The sequence below is a fragment of the Oncorhynchus nerka genome, linkage group LG16 (assembly GCF_034236695.1).
Source record: "Oncorhynchus nerka isolate Pitt River linkage group LG16, Oner_Uvic_2.0, whole genome shotgun sequence".
Lineage (NCBI taxonomy): Eukaryota > Metazoa > Chordata > Actinopteri > Salmoniformes > Salmonidae > Oncorhynchus > Oncorhynchus nerka.
Window position 1 is genome coordinate 9,731,580 of NC_088411.1, and position 16,166 is coordinate 9,747,745.

The 16,166-nt window shown below is 42.1% G+C and overlaps 1 protein-coding gene across 3 annotated transcripts in view; it reads left to right on the forward strand.

Annotated features, from left to right (window-relative positions):
* LOC115143998 (ubiquitin carboxyl-terminal hydrolase 22-like) overlaps positions 1-16,166 on the forward strand; it is a 46,877-nt gene that overhangs the window by 11,775 nt on the left and 18,936 nt on the right. For 2 of the 3 annotated variants that reach the window (XM_029684556.2, XM_029684557.2), the window contains exons 2-3: positions 7,126-7,258; positions 10,238-10,351. In XM_029684556.2, coding sequence (XP_029540416.1) covers positions 7,126-7,258; positions 10,238-10,351 — 247 coding nt within the window. The remainder of the gene's footprint in view (positions 1-7,125; positions 7,259-10,237; positions 10,352-16,166) is intronic. The other variant, XM_029684558.2, reaches the window with a different exon arrangement.

The window sequence follows — 16,166 nt, forward strand, 5'->3', positions numbered from 1 at the left end:
CTTTTCTTATAAAAACAATCAATCTTCACATAATCACATCGAATCACAGCCCACTTCAACTTTGAAAAGCATATTTGCGGGAAAAAAGCAATCGCTGCACAAATGTACCTAACCATGAACATCAATGCCTTTCTTAAAATCAATACAGAAGTATATATTTTTTTAAACCTGCGCATTTAGTTAAAATAAATGCATGTTAGTAGGTAATATTAACTAGCGAAATGGTGTCACTTCTCTTGCGTTCAGTGCAAGCAGAGTCAGGAAATATGCAGCAGTTTGGGCCACCTGGCTCGTTGCGAACTGTTGTGAAGACCATTTCTTCCTGACAAAAACTGTAATTAATTTTCCAGAATAACATTGAAGGTAGTGCAATGTAACAGCAATATTTAGACTTAGGATTGCCACCTGTTCGATAAAATACGTAACAGTTCCGTATTTCACTGAAAGTATAAAGGTTTTGGTTTTCGAAATGATAGTTTCTGGATTCGACCTTATTAATGGGGCGGCAGATAGCCTAGTGGTTAGAGCGTTGGACTAGTAACCAAAAGGTTGCAAGACAGAGCAGTCTGACTGAGATAGGTAGAGCAGTCTGACTGAGATAGGTAGAGCAGTCTGACTGAGATAGGTAGAGCAGTCTGACTGAGATAGGTAGAGCAGTCTGACTGAGATAGGTAGAGCAGTCTGACTGAGATAGGTAGAGCAGTCTGACTGAGCGGTGGTAGGCAGCAGCAGGCTCGTGAACATTGATTCAAACAGCACTTTACTGTGTTTGCCAGCAGCTCTTAGCAATGCTTGAGTTACAGCGCTGTTAATGACTTCAAGCCTATCAACTCCTGAGATTAGGCTAGCAATACTAAAGTGCCTATAAGAACATCCAATAGTCAAAGGTCAATCACACTTCTGTGAAATCAAACTGTCCACTTAGGAAGCAACACTGATTGACAATAAATGTCACATGCTGTTGTGCAAATGGAATAGACAACAGGTGGAAATTATAGGCAATTAGCAAGACACCCCCAATAAAGGAGTGGTTCTGCAGGTGGTGACCAGACCACTTCTCAGTTCCTATGCTTCCTGGCTGATGTTTTGGTCACTTTTGAATGCTGGCGGTGCTTTCACTCTAGTGGTAGCATGAGACGGAGTCTACAACCCACACAAGTGGCTCAGGTAGTGCAGCTCATCCAGGATGGCACATCAATGCGAGCTGTGGCAAGAAGGTTTGCTGTGTCTGTCAGCGTAGTGTCCAGAGCATGGAGGCGCTACCAGGAGACAGGCCAGTACATCAGGAGACGTGGAGGAGGCCGTAGGAGGGCAACAACCCAGCAGCAGGACCGCTACCTCCACCTTTGTGCAAGGAGGAGCAGGAGGAGCACTGCCAGAGCCCTGCAAAATGACCTCCAGCAGGCCACAAATGTGCATGTGTCTGCTCAAATTGTCAGAAACAGACTCCATGAGGGTGGTATGAGGGCCCGGCGTCCACAGGTGGGGGTTGTGCTTACAGCCCAACACCGTGCAGGCACCCTGTGCTCTTCACAGATGAAAGCAGGTTCACACTGAGCACATGTGATCGACGTGACAGAGTCTGGAGACGCCGTGGAGAACGTTCTGCTGCCTGCAACATCCTCCAGCATGACCGGTTTGGCGGTGGGTCAGTCATGGTGTGGGGTGGCATTTCTTTGGGAGGGCCGCACAGCCCTCCATGTGCTCGCCAGAGGTAGCCTGACTGCCATTAGGTACCGAGATGAGATCCTCAGACCCCTTGTGAGACCATATGCTGGTGCGGTTGGCCCTGGGTTCCTCCTAATGCAAGACAATGCTAGACCTCATGTGGCCGGAATGTGTCAAGAGTTCCTGCAAGAGGAAGGCATTGATGCTATGGACTGGCCCGCCCGTTCCCCAGACCTGAATCCAATTGAGCACATCTGGGACATCATGTCTCGCTCCATCCACCAACGCCACGTTGCACCACAGACTGTCCAGGAGTTGGCGGATGCTTTAGTCCAGGTCTGGGAGGAGATCCCTCAGGAGACCATCCGCCACCTCATCAGGAGCATGCCCAGGCGTTGTAGGGAGGTCATACAGGCACGTGGAGGCCACACATACTACTGAGTCTCATTTTGACTTGTTTTAAGGACATTACATCAAAGTTGGATCAGCCTGTAGTGTGGTTTTCCACTTTAATTTCGAGTGTGACTCCAAATCCAGACCTCCATGGGTTGATAAATTTGATTTCCATTGATAATTTTTGTGTGATTTTGTTGTCAGCACATTCACAGTATTTAATAAGAATATTTCATTCAATCAGATCTAGGATGTGTTATTTTAGTGTTCCCTTTTTATTTTTTTGAGCAGTGTATTTAATCTAGCAAAAATGACTAACTAATTTCTGACAAAATTAGCAGTTACTGACTTTTTGCTTGGTGGGGCAGAATGGATCAGTGTATCAATGTGTCCACATGGCTGGTGGTCTTGCATTAGTTGACTTTAAACTTTTAGATTTTTTTCATTCAGATTTTTATGATTAACCACATGAAACGAAAACAACATTATTATTTAAATGAAACGGTTCCACAAAAATGCACATATGACAATCATAACTCACACGCAGAACAGTTGAAATGTTTCGAGCTTCCCTAAACTTGAAACTTAAATATAATAATTGTCTCCACATTTCCATGGTTGGATTTTGCCTGTAGGCTACTTTGAAATTAGGTAAGACATGCCTCATAATATGAATTAAAACAATCAGGATTCAAAAAAATATGTTTTCAAAATGCATACGGCCTCCAGCTCGCGTTGTAAAGTGGTGGATGACGTGTTGCCTGCACTTGAATGGTGAATGGGAGGCACACTTTAACTACCAGTTGAACATTTTTTATAAGCTGGATTTGCCTGTTTTTGCAATTAGTTTAGGTTAGTTTTAGCTCGTTAACATTTAGCTACGTGATCTCGCTATTAGTTTGTGCTAATTTTGTAGTCTGGTTAGAGGCCCAATGGGCTTTTCTTGCATTTTTAGCGCCCCCTTGTGTGCTATGCCCTTTAATGGCGTAAATCCCCGAATGAAAGAAGGATGGTATGACAATATGAAAATCTGGATACCACCCAGGCCTAGCTCCTACAAAGGTTGTAATGATGAACTTAGCATTTAGATAGGCCTTGATCTGATCTGTCTCCAGCTCTCTTTATCAGATGGTCTGGTCACGGGTGAGGCTGTGATTGATGCACCCCCTAATAGCATATCAACACCAACTGGGAAGACTGCTGACAACATTGCCTTGCCTGCCTGCTACAGAGGAGGGATAGCGGGAAAGGATGGGGAGAGGATAGAGAATGCATCCATACTGGTTCAAATACAGATGGAGAAAGTGAAGAGAATGATGAGAGGAATAGATGGAAACGAAGGAAGAAAGAAAGAAAGAAGAGGGAGAGTGAGCAGTGGAGGAGAGATGTATGATGACGGGGGTGTGAGAGGGCAGGCTGTGAGTCTGGGACAGACCAAGGAGAGAGGGAGTCTGAGAGCAGCTGTACTGCAGTGCAGAATCCTGTTGTCATGATACCCACATTTTCTGCCATATTTGCCAGTCACAGAATGGCACTTGATCCAGACAGCTCTTTTGAGTTCAAGAGAGAGCCATGCATTAATGAATCAATTATATAGTGATAAAATCGATTTGACTTAGTCTTTACCAATCGAACTACATAACAACATAATAGTAATAATTAATTTGAATGATAAATCTCTATTAATAAACTGTTTTAATCAAGATGTAGCCTAGGTCTATTCACAATACAGGTGAATCACAGGTGTCTGGTGTAGAGGTCGATCGATTAATCGGAATGGCCGAATTCAAGTTTTCAATCAGAAATCTGTATTTTTTTTGTATTTTTGGATGCCGATTTTGCCGGTGTAAAATATATATATATATATATATATATATTTACTTTATTTAACGAGGCAAGTCAGTTAAGAACACATTCTTATTTTCAATGACGGCATAGAAACAGTGGGTTAACTGCCTTGTTCAGGGGCAGAACGACAGATTTTTACCTTGTCAGCTCAGGGATTCAATCTTGCAACCTTACTGTTAACTAGTCCAACGCTCTAACCACCTGCCGCACGAGGAGCCTGCCTGTTATGCGAATGCAGTAGGAAGCCAAGGTAAGTTGCTAGCTGGCATTAAACTTATCTTATAAAAAACAATCAATCATAATCACTAGTTATAACTACACATGGTTGATGATAGTACTAGTTTATCTAGCGTGTCCTGCGTTGCATATAATCGATGCGGTGCGCATTCGTGGAAAAAGGATTGTCGTTGCTCCAATGTGTACCTACCCATAAACATCAATGCCTTTCTTAAAATCAATACGCAGAAGTATGTATTTTTAAACCTGCATATTTAGCTAAAAGAAAGGTTAGCAGGCAACATTAACCAGGTGAAATTGTGTCACTTCTCTTGCGTTCATTGCACACAGAGTCAGGGAATATGCAACAGTTTGGGCCGCCTGGCTCATTGCGAACTAATTTGCCAGAATTCTACGTAATTATGACATAAGGTTGTGCAATGTAACAGCAATATTTAGACTTATTGATGCCACCCGTTAGATAAAATACAGAACGGTTCCGTATTTCACTGAATTAATAAACTTTTTTTTCTTTGAAATGATAGTTAACAGATTCGACCATATTAATGACCAAAGGCTCGTATTTCTGTGTGTTATGTTATAATTAAGTCTATGATTTGATAGAGCAGTCTGACTAAGCAATGGTAGGCACTAGCAGGTTCGTAAGCATTCATTCAAACAGCACTTCCGTGCGTTTTGCCAGCAACTCTTCTCAATGCTTCAAGCATTGCGCTGTTTATGACTTCAAGCCTATCGACTCCCAAGATTAGGCTGGTGTAACCGATGTGAAATGGCTAGCTAGGTAGCGGGGTGCGAGCTAATAGCGTTTCAATCATCACTCGCTCTGCGACTTGGAGTAGTTGTTCCCCTTGCTCTGCATAGGTAACTCTGCTTCAAGGGTGGCTGTTGTCGATGTGTTTCTGGTTCGAGTGTTACACTGGCAATACTAAAAGGCCTATAAGAACATCCAATAGTCAAAGGTATATGAAATACAAATCGTATAGAGAGAAATAGTCCTATATTAACTACAACCTAAAACTTCTTACCTGGGAATATTGAAGACTCATGTTAAAATGAACCATCTTTCATATGTTCTCATGTTCTGAGCAAGGAACTTAAACGTTAGCTTTCTTACATGGCGAATATTGCACTTTTACTTCTCCAACACTTTGTTTTTGCATTATTTAAACCAAATTGAACATGTTTCATTATTTATTTGAGGCTAAATTGATTTTATTGATGTATTATATTAAGTTAAAATAAGTGTTCATTCAGTATTGTTGTAATTGTCATTATTACAAATAAAAATAAATAAATCGGCCGATGTATCGGTGTTGAAAAATCATAATCGGTCGACCTCTAGAACGGAGTTACATGCAATAATGTCTCTAATACTGTATGCTTGAATTTGTTCTGGATTTGGGGACTTTGAAAAGATCCCTGGTGGCATGTCTGGTGGGGTAAATGTGTGTAAGTTGACTATGCAAACCGTTTGGGATTTTCAACACATTAATGTCACTTGTAAAAAAAAAAAAATGTGATTCAGTCAGTCTCTCTCCAACTCTTATCCAAGAGAGACTGGCATGCCACCGTATTTATATCATCCCTCTGATTACAATAAAGACCAAGCCTCTGTTGTTCAGCTGCAGCTTAACAAGGTATTTCCTTGCAGCACTCGACCACATGACTGGACAATAATCAAGATAAGACAAAACTAGAGCCTTCGGGATTTGGTTTTTGGAATGTGGTGTCAAAAAAGCAGAGCATCTCTTTTTATTATGGACAGACCTTTCCCCATCTTTACAACCATTGAATCTACAGCACCAGTCAAAAGTTTGGACACACCTATCGGTGCGTTTTTATTTTTTAGCTAACTTTGATTAGCAGACCGTGCCGTTTGGTTGCTGTTAAGGAGGTTGTCATGGAGAAGTGTTCTATCGTGTCCAACTACGTTGACAATTTTAATTGGCTGATACGGAATTAGAACCGGATATAATCACGGCCACCTGGTGAGGATGGCATGGGGCTAAATAGGCCAGGTTATGTGATGGGAAAGGCTAACATGTAGCCTTTTGATCACGTACTACTACGTCAATGATTTTAATTGGCTGATGCTTTAACTTTTTCTAATATTCGCAAGTAGGCCCCAGGGTTTTATGGAGTTTTTGTCTTGTCTGTTTTCATTCTCATGCGTCCACTCTCTCTCCTCTCCGTTTCTGTGTGTGTGATTTTGTGCTTCCACTTCACCAACTGATTTTGGCTGAGGCAATGGTCATGGTGTGAACATGTGTCACATATAATCTCTCAGCTCACTCAGGTGGCATGTCACCGGGGGACACCGTGGCAGGACAGCTTGCCACGCCGAAATGGGCTCGGTGCAAAATGTTACATCAAAGAAACTGTAACAGGAAAGCTACCCTAAAGCAGCCTAAAGAAAAGGGAACCAAAAATCGAGGTCTATTTCAAGATCTGGTTGTAGGCCTACCTGTGTTATTGATACGATGCCAAATGCGTTCTCTTTATTGAGAATACATTGTGTGTCGCGGACTTGTGATCTCCAGGCTGATGATGTCAGGGGAGGGGTTTGGCAGGTGTGGAAGATAGCGATCTTTTTCACCTTACCAAAAGTGCGGAGATGAGGCAAGGACATTATAAGCAAACACCCACACGCCAGCTGAAAATGACACGCTGGCTTTCTCTCTCCATGACAAATGGATGTGGTGTTTTATCATGTGCCTTCCATCCCTTTGTGTCCCAGAGATGCCAGGTGTTCTCTTCAGCCTGTTTTGTCTTTTGTGAAAAGAAAGTAAAGTACAACCATGTAAATTTGCTCCTCTTTTCACGGCAGACTTTCGCTCCATTAGGCTCTAACACGGCTGCCGACTTTCACTATAAACTGGATATTGACAGACCTGAGTCTTTGTGAGTTTATGATGGTGATGATGACACTGGTTTCTATCAGTGATCATCAACCTGTGGCCCTCTCTCGTCCCCCCACAGGCCAAGTCGTGTGTCTGTCACATGTGCGGTGCCCACCTGAACCGGCTCCACTCCTGCCTCTACTGCGTCTTCTTCGGCTGCTTCACCAAGAAACACATCCACGAGCACGCCAAAAACAAACGACACAATCTAGGTAAGACAGGTGCGCACACACACACACACGAGCGCAACAAACGCTTGAGAACATCACAGCAAACTGCTCATTGTCCTATCAGGTTGGGTGTTGCTGTAGTATAGCTCTCCTCCTATCCTATGGACCACAGCTTGAGTCAACACCAGCTCTACACTGCCCTCACAGAGGGGAAGCCATAGGAATAGTGTTGTGCCGACATGGCCGTACTGGTCATCCTATACTCAAATCAACAGTTGATAATCTGATCGGATGATACTCCTGATTGTACAAAACTGAAGTAAAAAATATATATATATATATGCCTAAGTAGATATTGGCAAGATACCTCTCTGCACATTCTCACTGCAAAAAATCTGCAGATTAGAAGCAGCGCACAGAGGGGTGTCTGAACTTGCAGCGGGAAGCCAAGTTTGCTGTCAACCAGTTAGAATGCGGATCAGCGTTTCGTCTTTTTTTTCCCCGTACCCTTGCCCCGCTTGTTAAATATTATTCACGTTGATAGCTTCATAGCAAACATCCTCGTCGTGTAATTTATCATGGTAGCAGGCAGCAGCAATCTCACCTGAAAAACATGCAAGGAAAAGTGATTGGGTGAAATCATGACACGAGTGTACGGGAGAAATACAGTTTCAGTTTATCCAATCAGAGCAGCAGGATCAACGTACAGCCCGCCCTTCTCTTTACAGACAGCCAGTTGCGTTATTTAGACCACGTAGAACCTCACACATGACTGCCTGACATGAGAAAGAAGCGTGCTAGCACCCGATTAAAAAAAAAAATATATATATATATATCTTTTTTTTTCAATGAGCACGGATAATTACAAAAAATTCTTGGATCATAATCGTATCCTCAAAATTGTCCATATCCGTTGCGATACTCGTTTAGTCCGACTACTCGGCACACCTCTAACATAGAACATGTGCTCTGCTCCTCTGTCTTACTTCATATTTGACACGTTAGACCTGTACAGCACCACCACAACACTCCGCCCCCTGCCAGGTCCCTCACCCACACCCCTGAAACATTAAAGACTCATAATTACCCCCTTCACTGAACTAGGCAGGCCTCGGCTGCCCCTCCTTCACACATGGGGCCCAAACAAAGGCTGCTAAGTAGCTAATTATACTGTTGAGGGTAATAAGCAACCAGTAAATAAAAATGTATGTCCTTTTGTTCAGCTCTAGGGGTTTTATGGTGGCAGAACCCCAAATGAGCCAATGTCAAGATGAACGTGTCATCAAACCTTGTTGGGTTATCGTCGCTGTACCACATCAGGGATGGAGCTGATGGCGACATAAATCACCAACCTGTTATGCAACCTAACGCAACACAATGCAACACGCCAGGACTGATGCCCCAGGGGCTATTGAATGTTGCCTGTGTAGTTGGCCACATAGGCACTTGGCACCAGTGGGGTTTCTGATTCTCTGTTGCACAAATGTGCCTGAGCAGCTCAGTGCATTGCAGCCCGGGTCTATTAGCCTATAGGGCATAGATAGATTTACACTACAGCAGGAGGAGAAGAAAAGAATGACCGATCTCACTAGATGAGTGCACAGAGTAATTAACATGTCTTAATAAAACCCAACAGAACTCAGTTAAACCAGTTCCTTCATTTTCCAGTAATTTTTTGGGGAGTTCTTTCTTCCTTTCAGATGTTTGGTCTGTTCTTCCTCTATTTTGGCTCTTCATGTTATGTTTCTCCCTGTATCGGGTTATTTCTCTTTCTCTCCCTCCTTTTTCTCGGTTCCCATGGTTACATGAAGGTCTGTGGGTTTATTTTCATTTTGTCTTCTCTCAGCAAGTCTCACCTTGTTACGCAACTTTGTTCTCACTCTCTCTCTCTCTCCCTCTCTCTCTCTCACTCTCACTCTCTCTCCAGCTCTTATTGTGCCATTAACAGTGTGGCTGTTATTCAATCTGAGTCCTAAGGCTAGGGTTTTACTTTTTCAGTCTCTATCCTATTTTTGTGCCCGATTCTTTATTTTATTTTTAGGTGAATAGCCTCCCTCTGATGTGGCAATCTGCAGGAAAGTTATATTTTCACTGCAATGACAGCATTATACACGTATGTCCAATATCCACAACATATTACAGCTGTAAAACTGGTTGTATTTGGTTTGGTGTGTGAATTGAATCCACAGGCAGACTTGATGTTCCACTCTTTGCTATTAGCTGCAGCTTTGCAGGGCCCAGTCTGACATTTTTTCAGTATCTATCCACATTTTCTCTAATTAATCATTCGGGCGATCATTTAGACATACACACAACCTGCATACCCCGTGCTTTCTCCACATACACCTAATGATTGTTATGTCTGGCAGCTGTAGGCAGGTTGCTGCTGCAAAAGGTGAGGAGGCTGCTGAGAGGAGGATATGAGAGGGGGAGAGAGAGAGGGATAGGGAGAGGTGCAGCTTTTACCTGGCTCTATCCTCTTTCTATCCCTTTGTCTGTGGGTACCTGCATGCGTGGTAGCTGACGAGTTGACGGTGAAAAGTCAGATTTTTCAGATTGAAGTGGTGTAAAAGATGTCAACGATGGCTGACAAATTGTATTAGAAAACGGGCCCTTTACACTACATTCATAAATAGACATTTATCAAAACATTATCAAGCGGGGATGTGTTCACATCGTCACATTGACTATAAGCCCTCCTGCTCGCCCCGGATCTTTTCCTACGCCAAAGGATGTTATCAGAAAGTCAAGATGTCAGCGCGTAAGCTGGCCTTGCAGAGGTAGAGAGCTAGCTAGCTGCCTACTCCTTTCTCCAGGACTGATCTTGGATTTGCGACCCAAATTGGCACCCCTTTCCCTCTGTAGTGCACTATATAGGGAGTAGGGTGCCATTTAGGATGCACTACAGAGCTACAAATGAACAGAATGTTCCAATGTAGCCTTGAGCTGTTTCATACCTCCTTTTCCTCCCCATTTATCATTTGTCACTTCATTCTCTTTCTGTGTCTGTTTTTCTTCCAGCTATAGATCTATTGTATGGAGGTATATATTGCTTTGTGTGCCAAGACTACATATACGACAAAGAAATGGAACAGATTGCCAAAGAGGAACAAAGGAAAGCGTGGAAATTGCAAGGTAAGTTCTTTCCCCTATTCAATCCCCCAGTATTGCCCTCTGATTTATACAGTGACACCTCGGTTATAACCACAGCTTTTGTTTTCTAAACTTTGGATTTATTGCTTGAGTTTAGCGTTCTCGCTCTCTCTTTTGGCCTGTTCCCAATCCCATTCACCAAGCCCTGCCCCCTGTTACTCAAGCAGGCAGTTTCTCATGCTCAATATTCACTCTGCAATGCATGCATTGACCAAACAACAGCATGCTGTCAACAGGTTTTTTTTTTTAAAAGAGCGACACACCTTTCCATTTTTCTTCTTAATATAAATCCACATGTTTTCTGTCGTACACTATTCTTTTGTGTAATTTGCTAGTAAGTTGGTTTTAGCAAGCTACAAATTTGCCCCTAATGCTAATCGCTTGCTAGCTAAATCTGGGAAACACTCTTTTCACACCACTTCGATAGCAGGTTAGGAGATTGACGTTAAGGTTAGGAAAAGGGTTAGTGAAAATGCACCCCTAACCTGCCACGAAAATCCCTTTTACTCTAAGTGGTGTGAAGTGTCTCAGCTTTTTTTAAACATGTATTTTTCCATATAGACACACCCTATATGCATCGAACTTGTCTGATGCTTTAAGCATACTGTTTGAAATAAGACACAAACAAGAGGGAGCCAGATATCAAGATAAATTGACCCGACCATCCCCATACCGCTCCTACTGCTGATAATTGGCTACACGAGGAGGCGGCAACCTTTTTCTGATATGGAATTTCAATTTATCTTACCACTTCTACCTGATCTGCGTGCCAGTTATGGTTTTCATGTGCACATTTTTTTTTGTGCAACAGTTTGATTTCATTTCTAATAATGTCTTCGTTTCTCAAAGTTATTGTCATGTGGCTAATTAAAATTATATCTGAATGAAAGTGATACCTTTTAGGTTTGTAACTTCTATTGTCATTGCCAATTATGTAAAAAAAAAATATATATATATATATATATATATAATATATATATATATATAAAAACATTGCAGCCTGCAGGTAGAAAATATCCATAAAGTAATGTATATCCAATAAATCACATTGGCTGTGCATGGCCTGTCTGCAACTAACTTGAAACATTGGTTCAACTATTAACTTGGGTCTGGCCTGAAGCTCATGCTAGCAAAATTGCAACATTGTATAAAATATTCTGGGCCCTCAGTTTCCTAAGCCAGTAAAGCTCAGGAAAGACGGATATATACAGTGGGGGGAAAAAAGTATTTAGTCAGCCACCAATTGGCTTAAAAAGATGAGAGAGGCCTGTAATTTTCATCATAGGTACACTTCAACTATGACAGACAAAATGAGGAAAAAAATCCTGAAAATCACATTGTAGGATTTTTTATGAATTTATTTGCAAATTATAGTGGAAAATAAGTATTTGGTCAATAACAAAAGTTTAACGCAATACTTTATTTTATACCCTTTGTTGGCAATGACAGAGGTCAAACGTTTTCTGTAAGTCTTCACAAGGTTTTCACACACTGTTGCTGGTATTTTGGCCCATTCCTCCATGCAGATCTCCTCTAGAGCAGTTATGTTTTGGGGCTGTTGCTGGGCAACACGGACTTTCAACTCCCTCCAAAGATTTTCTATGGGTTTGAAATCTGGAGACTGGCTAGGCCACTCCAGGACCTTGAAATGCTTCTTACGAAGCCACTCCTTTGTTGCCCGGGCGGTGTGTTTGGGATCATTGTCATGCTGAAAGACCCAGCCACGTTTCATCTTCAATGCCCTTGCTGATGGAAGGAGTTTTTCACTCAAAATCTCACGATACATGGCCCCATTCATTCTTTCCTTTACACGGATCAGTCGTCCTGGTCCCTTTGCAGAAAAACAGCCCCAAAGCATGATGTTTCCACCCCCATGCTTCACAGTAGGTATGGTGTTCTTTGGATGCAACTCAGCATTCTTTGTCCTCCAAACACGACGAGTTGAGTTTTTACCAAAAATGTATATTTTGGTTTCATCTGACATTCTCCCAATCTTCTTCTGGATCATCCAAATGCTCTCTAGCAAACTTCAGACGGGCCTGGACATGTACTGGCTGAAGCAGGGGGACACGTCTGGCACTGCAGGATTTGAGTCCCTGGCGGCGTAGTATGTTACTGATGGTAGGCTTTGTTACTTTGGTCCCAGCTCTCTGCAGGTCATTCACTAGGTCCCCCCGTGTGGTTCTGGGATTTTTGCTCACCGTTCTTGTGATCATTTTGACCCCACGGGGTGAGATCTTGCGTGGAGCCCCAGATCGAGGGAGATTATCAGTGGCCTTGTATGTCTTCCATTTCCTAATAATTGCTCCCACAGTTGATTTCTTCAAACCAAGCTGCTTACCTATTGCAGATGCAGTCTTCCCAGCCTGGTGCAATTTTACAATTTTGTTTCTGGTGTCCTTTGACAGCTCTTTGGTCTTGGCCATAGTGGAGTTTGGAGTGTGACTGTTTGAGGTTGTGGACAGGTGTCTTTTATACTGATAACAAGTTCAAACAGGTGCCATTAATACAGGTAACGAGTGGAGGACAGAGGAGCCTCTTAACCTGTTGTGACGAGCAATCCCGTATCCGGGATCCTATTTATAGCCTCAAGCTCATTACCATTACGCAACGTTAACTATTCATGAAAATCGCAAATGAAATTAAATAAATATATTAGCTCTCAAGCTTAGCCTTTTGTTAAAAACACTGTCATCTCAGATTTTAAAAATATGCTTTTGAACCATAGCTAAACAAGAATTTGTGTAAGAGTATTGATAGCCTAGCATAGCATTAAGCCTAGCATTCAGCATGCAACATTTTCACAAAAACAAGAAAAGCATTCAAATAAAATCATTTACCTTTGAAGAACTTCAGATGTTTTCAATGAGGAGACTCTCAGTTAGATAGCAAATGTTCAGTTTTTCCAAAAATATTATTTGTGTAGGACAAATTGCTCCGTTTTGTTCATCACGTTTGGGTAAGAAAAAAAACGAAAATTAAGTCATTACAACGCAAACTTTTTTCCAAATTAACTCCATAATATCGACAGAAACATGGCAAACGTTGTTTAGAATCAATCCTCAAGGTGTTTTTCACATATCTATCGATGATAAATCATTCGTGGCAGTTGACTTTCTCCTCTGAAGAAAATGGAACGTGCATGGACCTGGAGATTACGCAATAATTTCGACGGAGGACACCGGGCGGACACCTGGTAAATGTAGTCTCTTATGGTCAATCTTCCAATGATATGCCTACAAATATGGCACAATGCTGCAGACACCTTGGGGAAACGACAGAAAGTGCAGGCTCATTCCTGGCGCATTCACAGCCATATAAGGAGACATTGGAACACAGGGCATTCAAAATCTGGACCATTTCCTGTATGAAATTTCATCTTGGTTTCGCCTGTAGCATTAGTTCTGGGGCACTCACAGATCATATCTTTGCAGTTTTGGAAACGTGAGAGTGTTTTCTTTCCAAAGCTGTCAATTACATGCATAGTCGAGCATCTTTTCGTGACAAAATATCTTGTTTAAAACGGGAACGTTTTAATCCAAAAATTAAAAGAGCGCCCCCTATCTCGAATAAGTTAAAGAAGATCTGTGCCTTCACAGGTCTGTGAGAGCCAGAAATCTTGCTTGTTTGTAGGTGACCAAATACTTATTTTCCACCATAATTTGCAAATAAATTCATAAAAAATCCTACAATGTGATTTTCTGGATTTTTTTTCTCATTTTGTCTGTCATAGTTGAAGTACCTATGATGAAAATTACAGGCCTCTCTCATCTTTTTAAGTGGGAGAACTTGCACAATTGGTGGCTGACTAAATACTTTTTTGGCCCCACTGTATAGGCTAGTTTGGCAAAGGAAAAATAAATAATCAAGTAGGCCTATTTTATTAACTTTTTTCTCTTTCATGCGGAGTGGTTATCGAAAGGAGAGAGCTGGAAATATTTTTCAAATACATTGAGGAGACAGGATTGTGTGAAGGCACAGATCTGGGGAAAGGAACCAAAAAATGATTGCAGCATTGAAGGTCCCCAAGAACACAGTGGCCTCCATCATTATAAATGGAAGAGGTTTGGAACCACCAAGACTCTTCCTAGAGCTGTCCTACCGGCCAAACTGAGCAATCGGGGGAGAAGAGCCTTGGTCTCAAGCACCCGATGGTCACTCTGACAGAGCTCCAGAGTTCCTCTGTGGAGATGGGAGAACCTTCCAGAAGGACAACCATCTCTGCAGCACTCTACCAATCAGGCCTTTATGGTAGAGTGGCCAGACGGAAGCCACTCCTCAGTAAAAGGCACATGACAGCCCGCTTCGAGCTTCCCAAAAGGCACCTAAAGGATGAGAAACAAGATTCTCTGGTCTGATGAAACAAAGATTGAACTCTTTGGCCTGAATGCCAAGTGTCACGTCACGTCAGGAGGAAACCTGGCACCATACCTACGGTTAAGCATGGTGGTGGCAGCATCATGCTGTGGGGATGTTTTTCAGTGGCAGGGAATTGGAGACTAGTCAGGATCAAGGCAAAGATGAACGGAGCAAACTACAGAGAGAACCTTGATTAAAACCTGCTCCAGAGTGCTCAGGACCTCAGACTGGGCATATAATAATTTCTCATCAAATCACAGCCTTCTTCGTAAAACGGGCGATGATTTGTGAAAAATCACTGTTGTTGCACCAATGTGTACCTAACCATAAACACCAATGCCTTTCTTTAAAATCAATACACAAGTATATATTTTTAAACCTGCATATTTAATTAATATTGCCTGCTAACATGAATTTATTTTAACCAGGGAAATTGTGTCACTTTTCTTGCGTTCCGTGCAAGCAGTTTGTGACCGCCTGGCTCGCCTGCGAACTGTGTGAAGACCATTGTGTGAAGACCACTAACAAAGACCGTAATTCATTTGCCAGATTTGTACATAATTATGACATAACATTGAAGGTTGTGCAATGTAACAGCAATATTTAGACTTATGGATGTCACCCGTTAGATAAAATACGGAACGGTTCCGTATTTCACTGAAAGAATAAATGTTTTTTTTATTATTATAGTTTCCGGATTTGACCATATTAATGACCAAATGCTCGTATTTCTGTGTGTTATTATGTTATAATTAAGTCTATGATTTGATAGTGCAGTCTGACTGAGCGGTGGTAGGCAGCAGCAGACTTGTAAGCATTCATTCAAACAGCACTTTCGTGCATTTGCCAGCAGCTCTTCGCTGTGCTTCAAGCATTGAGCTGTTTATGACTTCAAGCCTATCAACTCCTGAGATTAGGCTGGTGTAACCGATGTGAAATGGCTAGCTAGTTAGTGGGGTGCGCGCTAATAGCGTTTCAATTGGTGACATCACTTGCTCTGAGACCTTGAAGTAGTTGTTCCCCTCGCTCTGCAAGGGCCGCAGCTTTTGTGGAGCGATGGGTAACGATGCTTCGAGGGCGGCTGTTGTCAATCTGTTCCTGGTTCGAGCCCAGGTAGGGGCGACGAGAGGGACGGAAGCTATACTGTTACACTGGCAATACTATAGTGCCAATAGTCAAAGGTATATGAAATACAAATGGTATAGAGAGAAATAGTCCTATAATTCCTATAATAACTACAACCTAAGACTTCTTACCTGGGAATATTGAAGACTCGTGTTAAAGGAACCACCAGCTTTCATAGGTTCTGAGCAAGGAACTGGAACGTTAGCTTTTTTCCTTGGCACATATTGCACTTTTACTTTCTTCTCCAACACTTTGTGTTTGCATTATTTATTTGAGGCTAAATTGATTTTATTGATGTATTATATTACCGTAA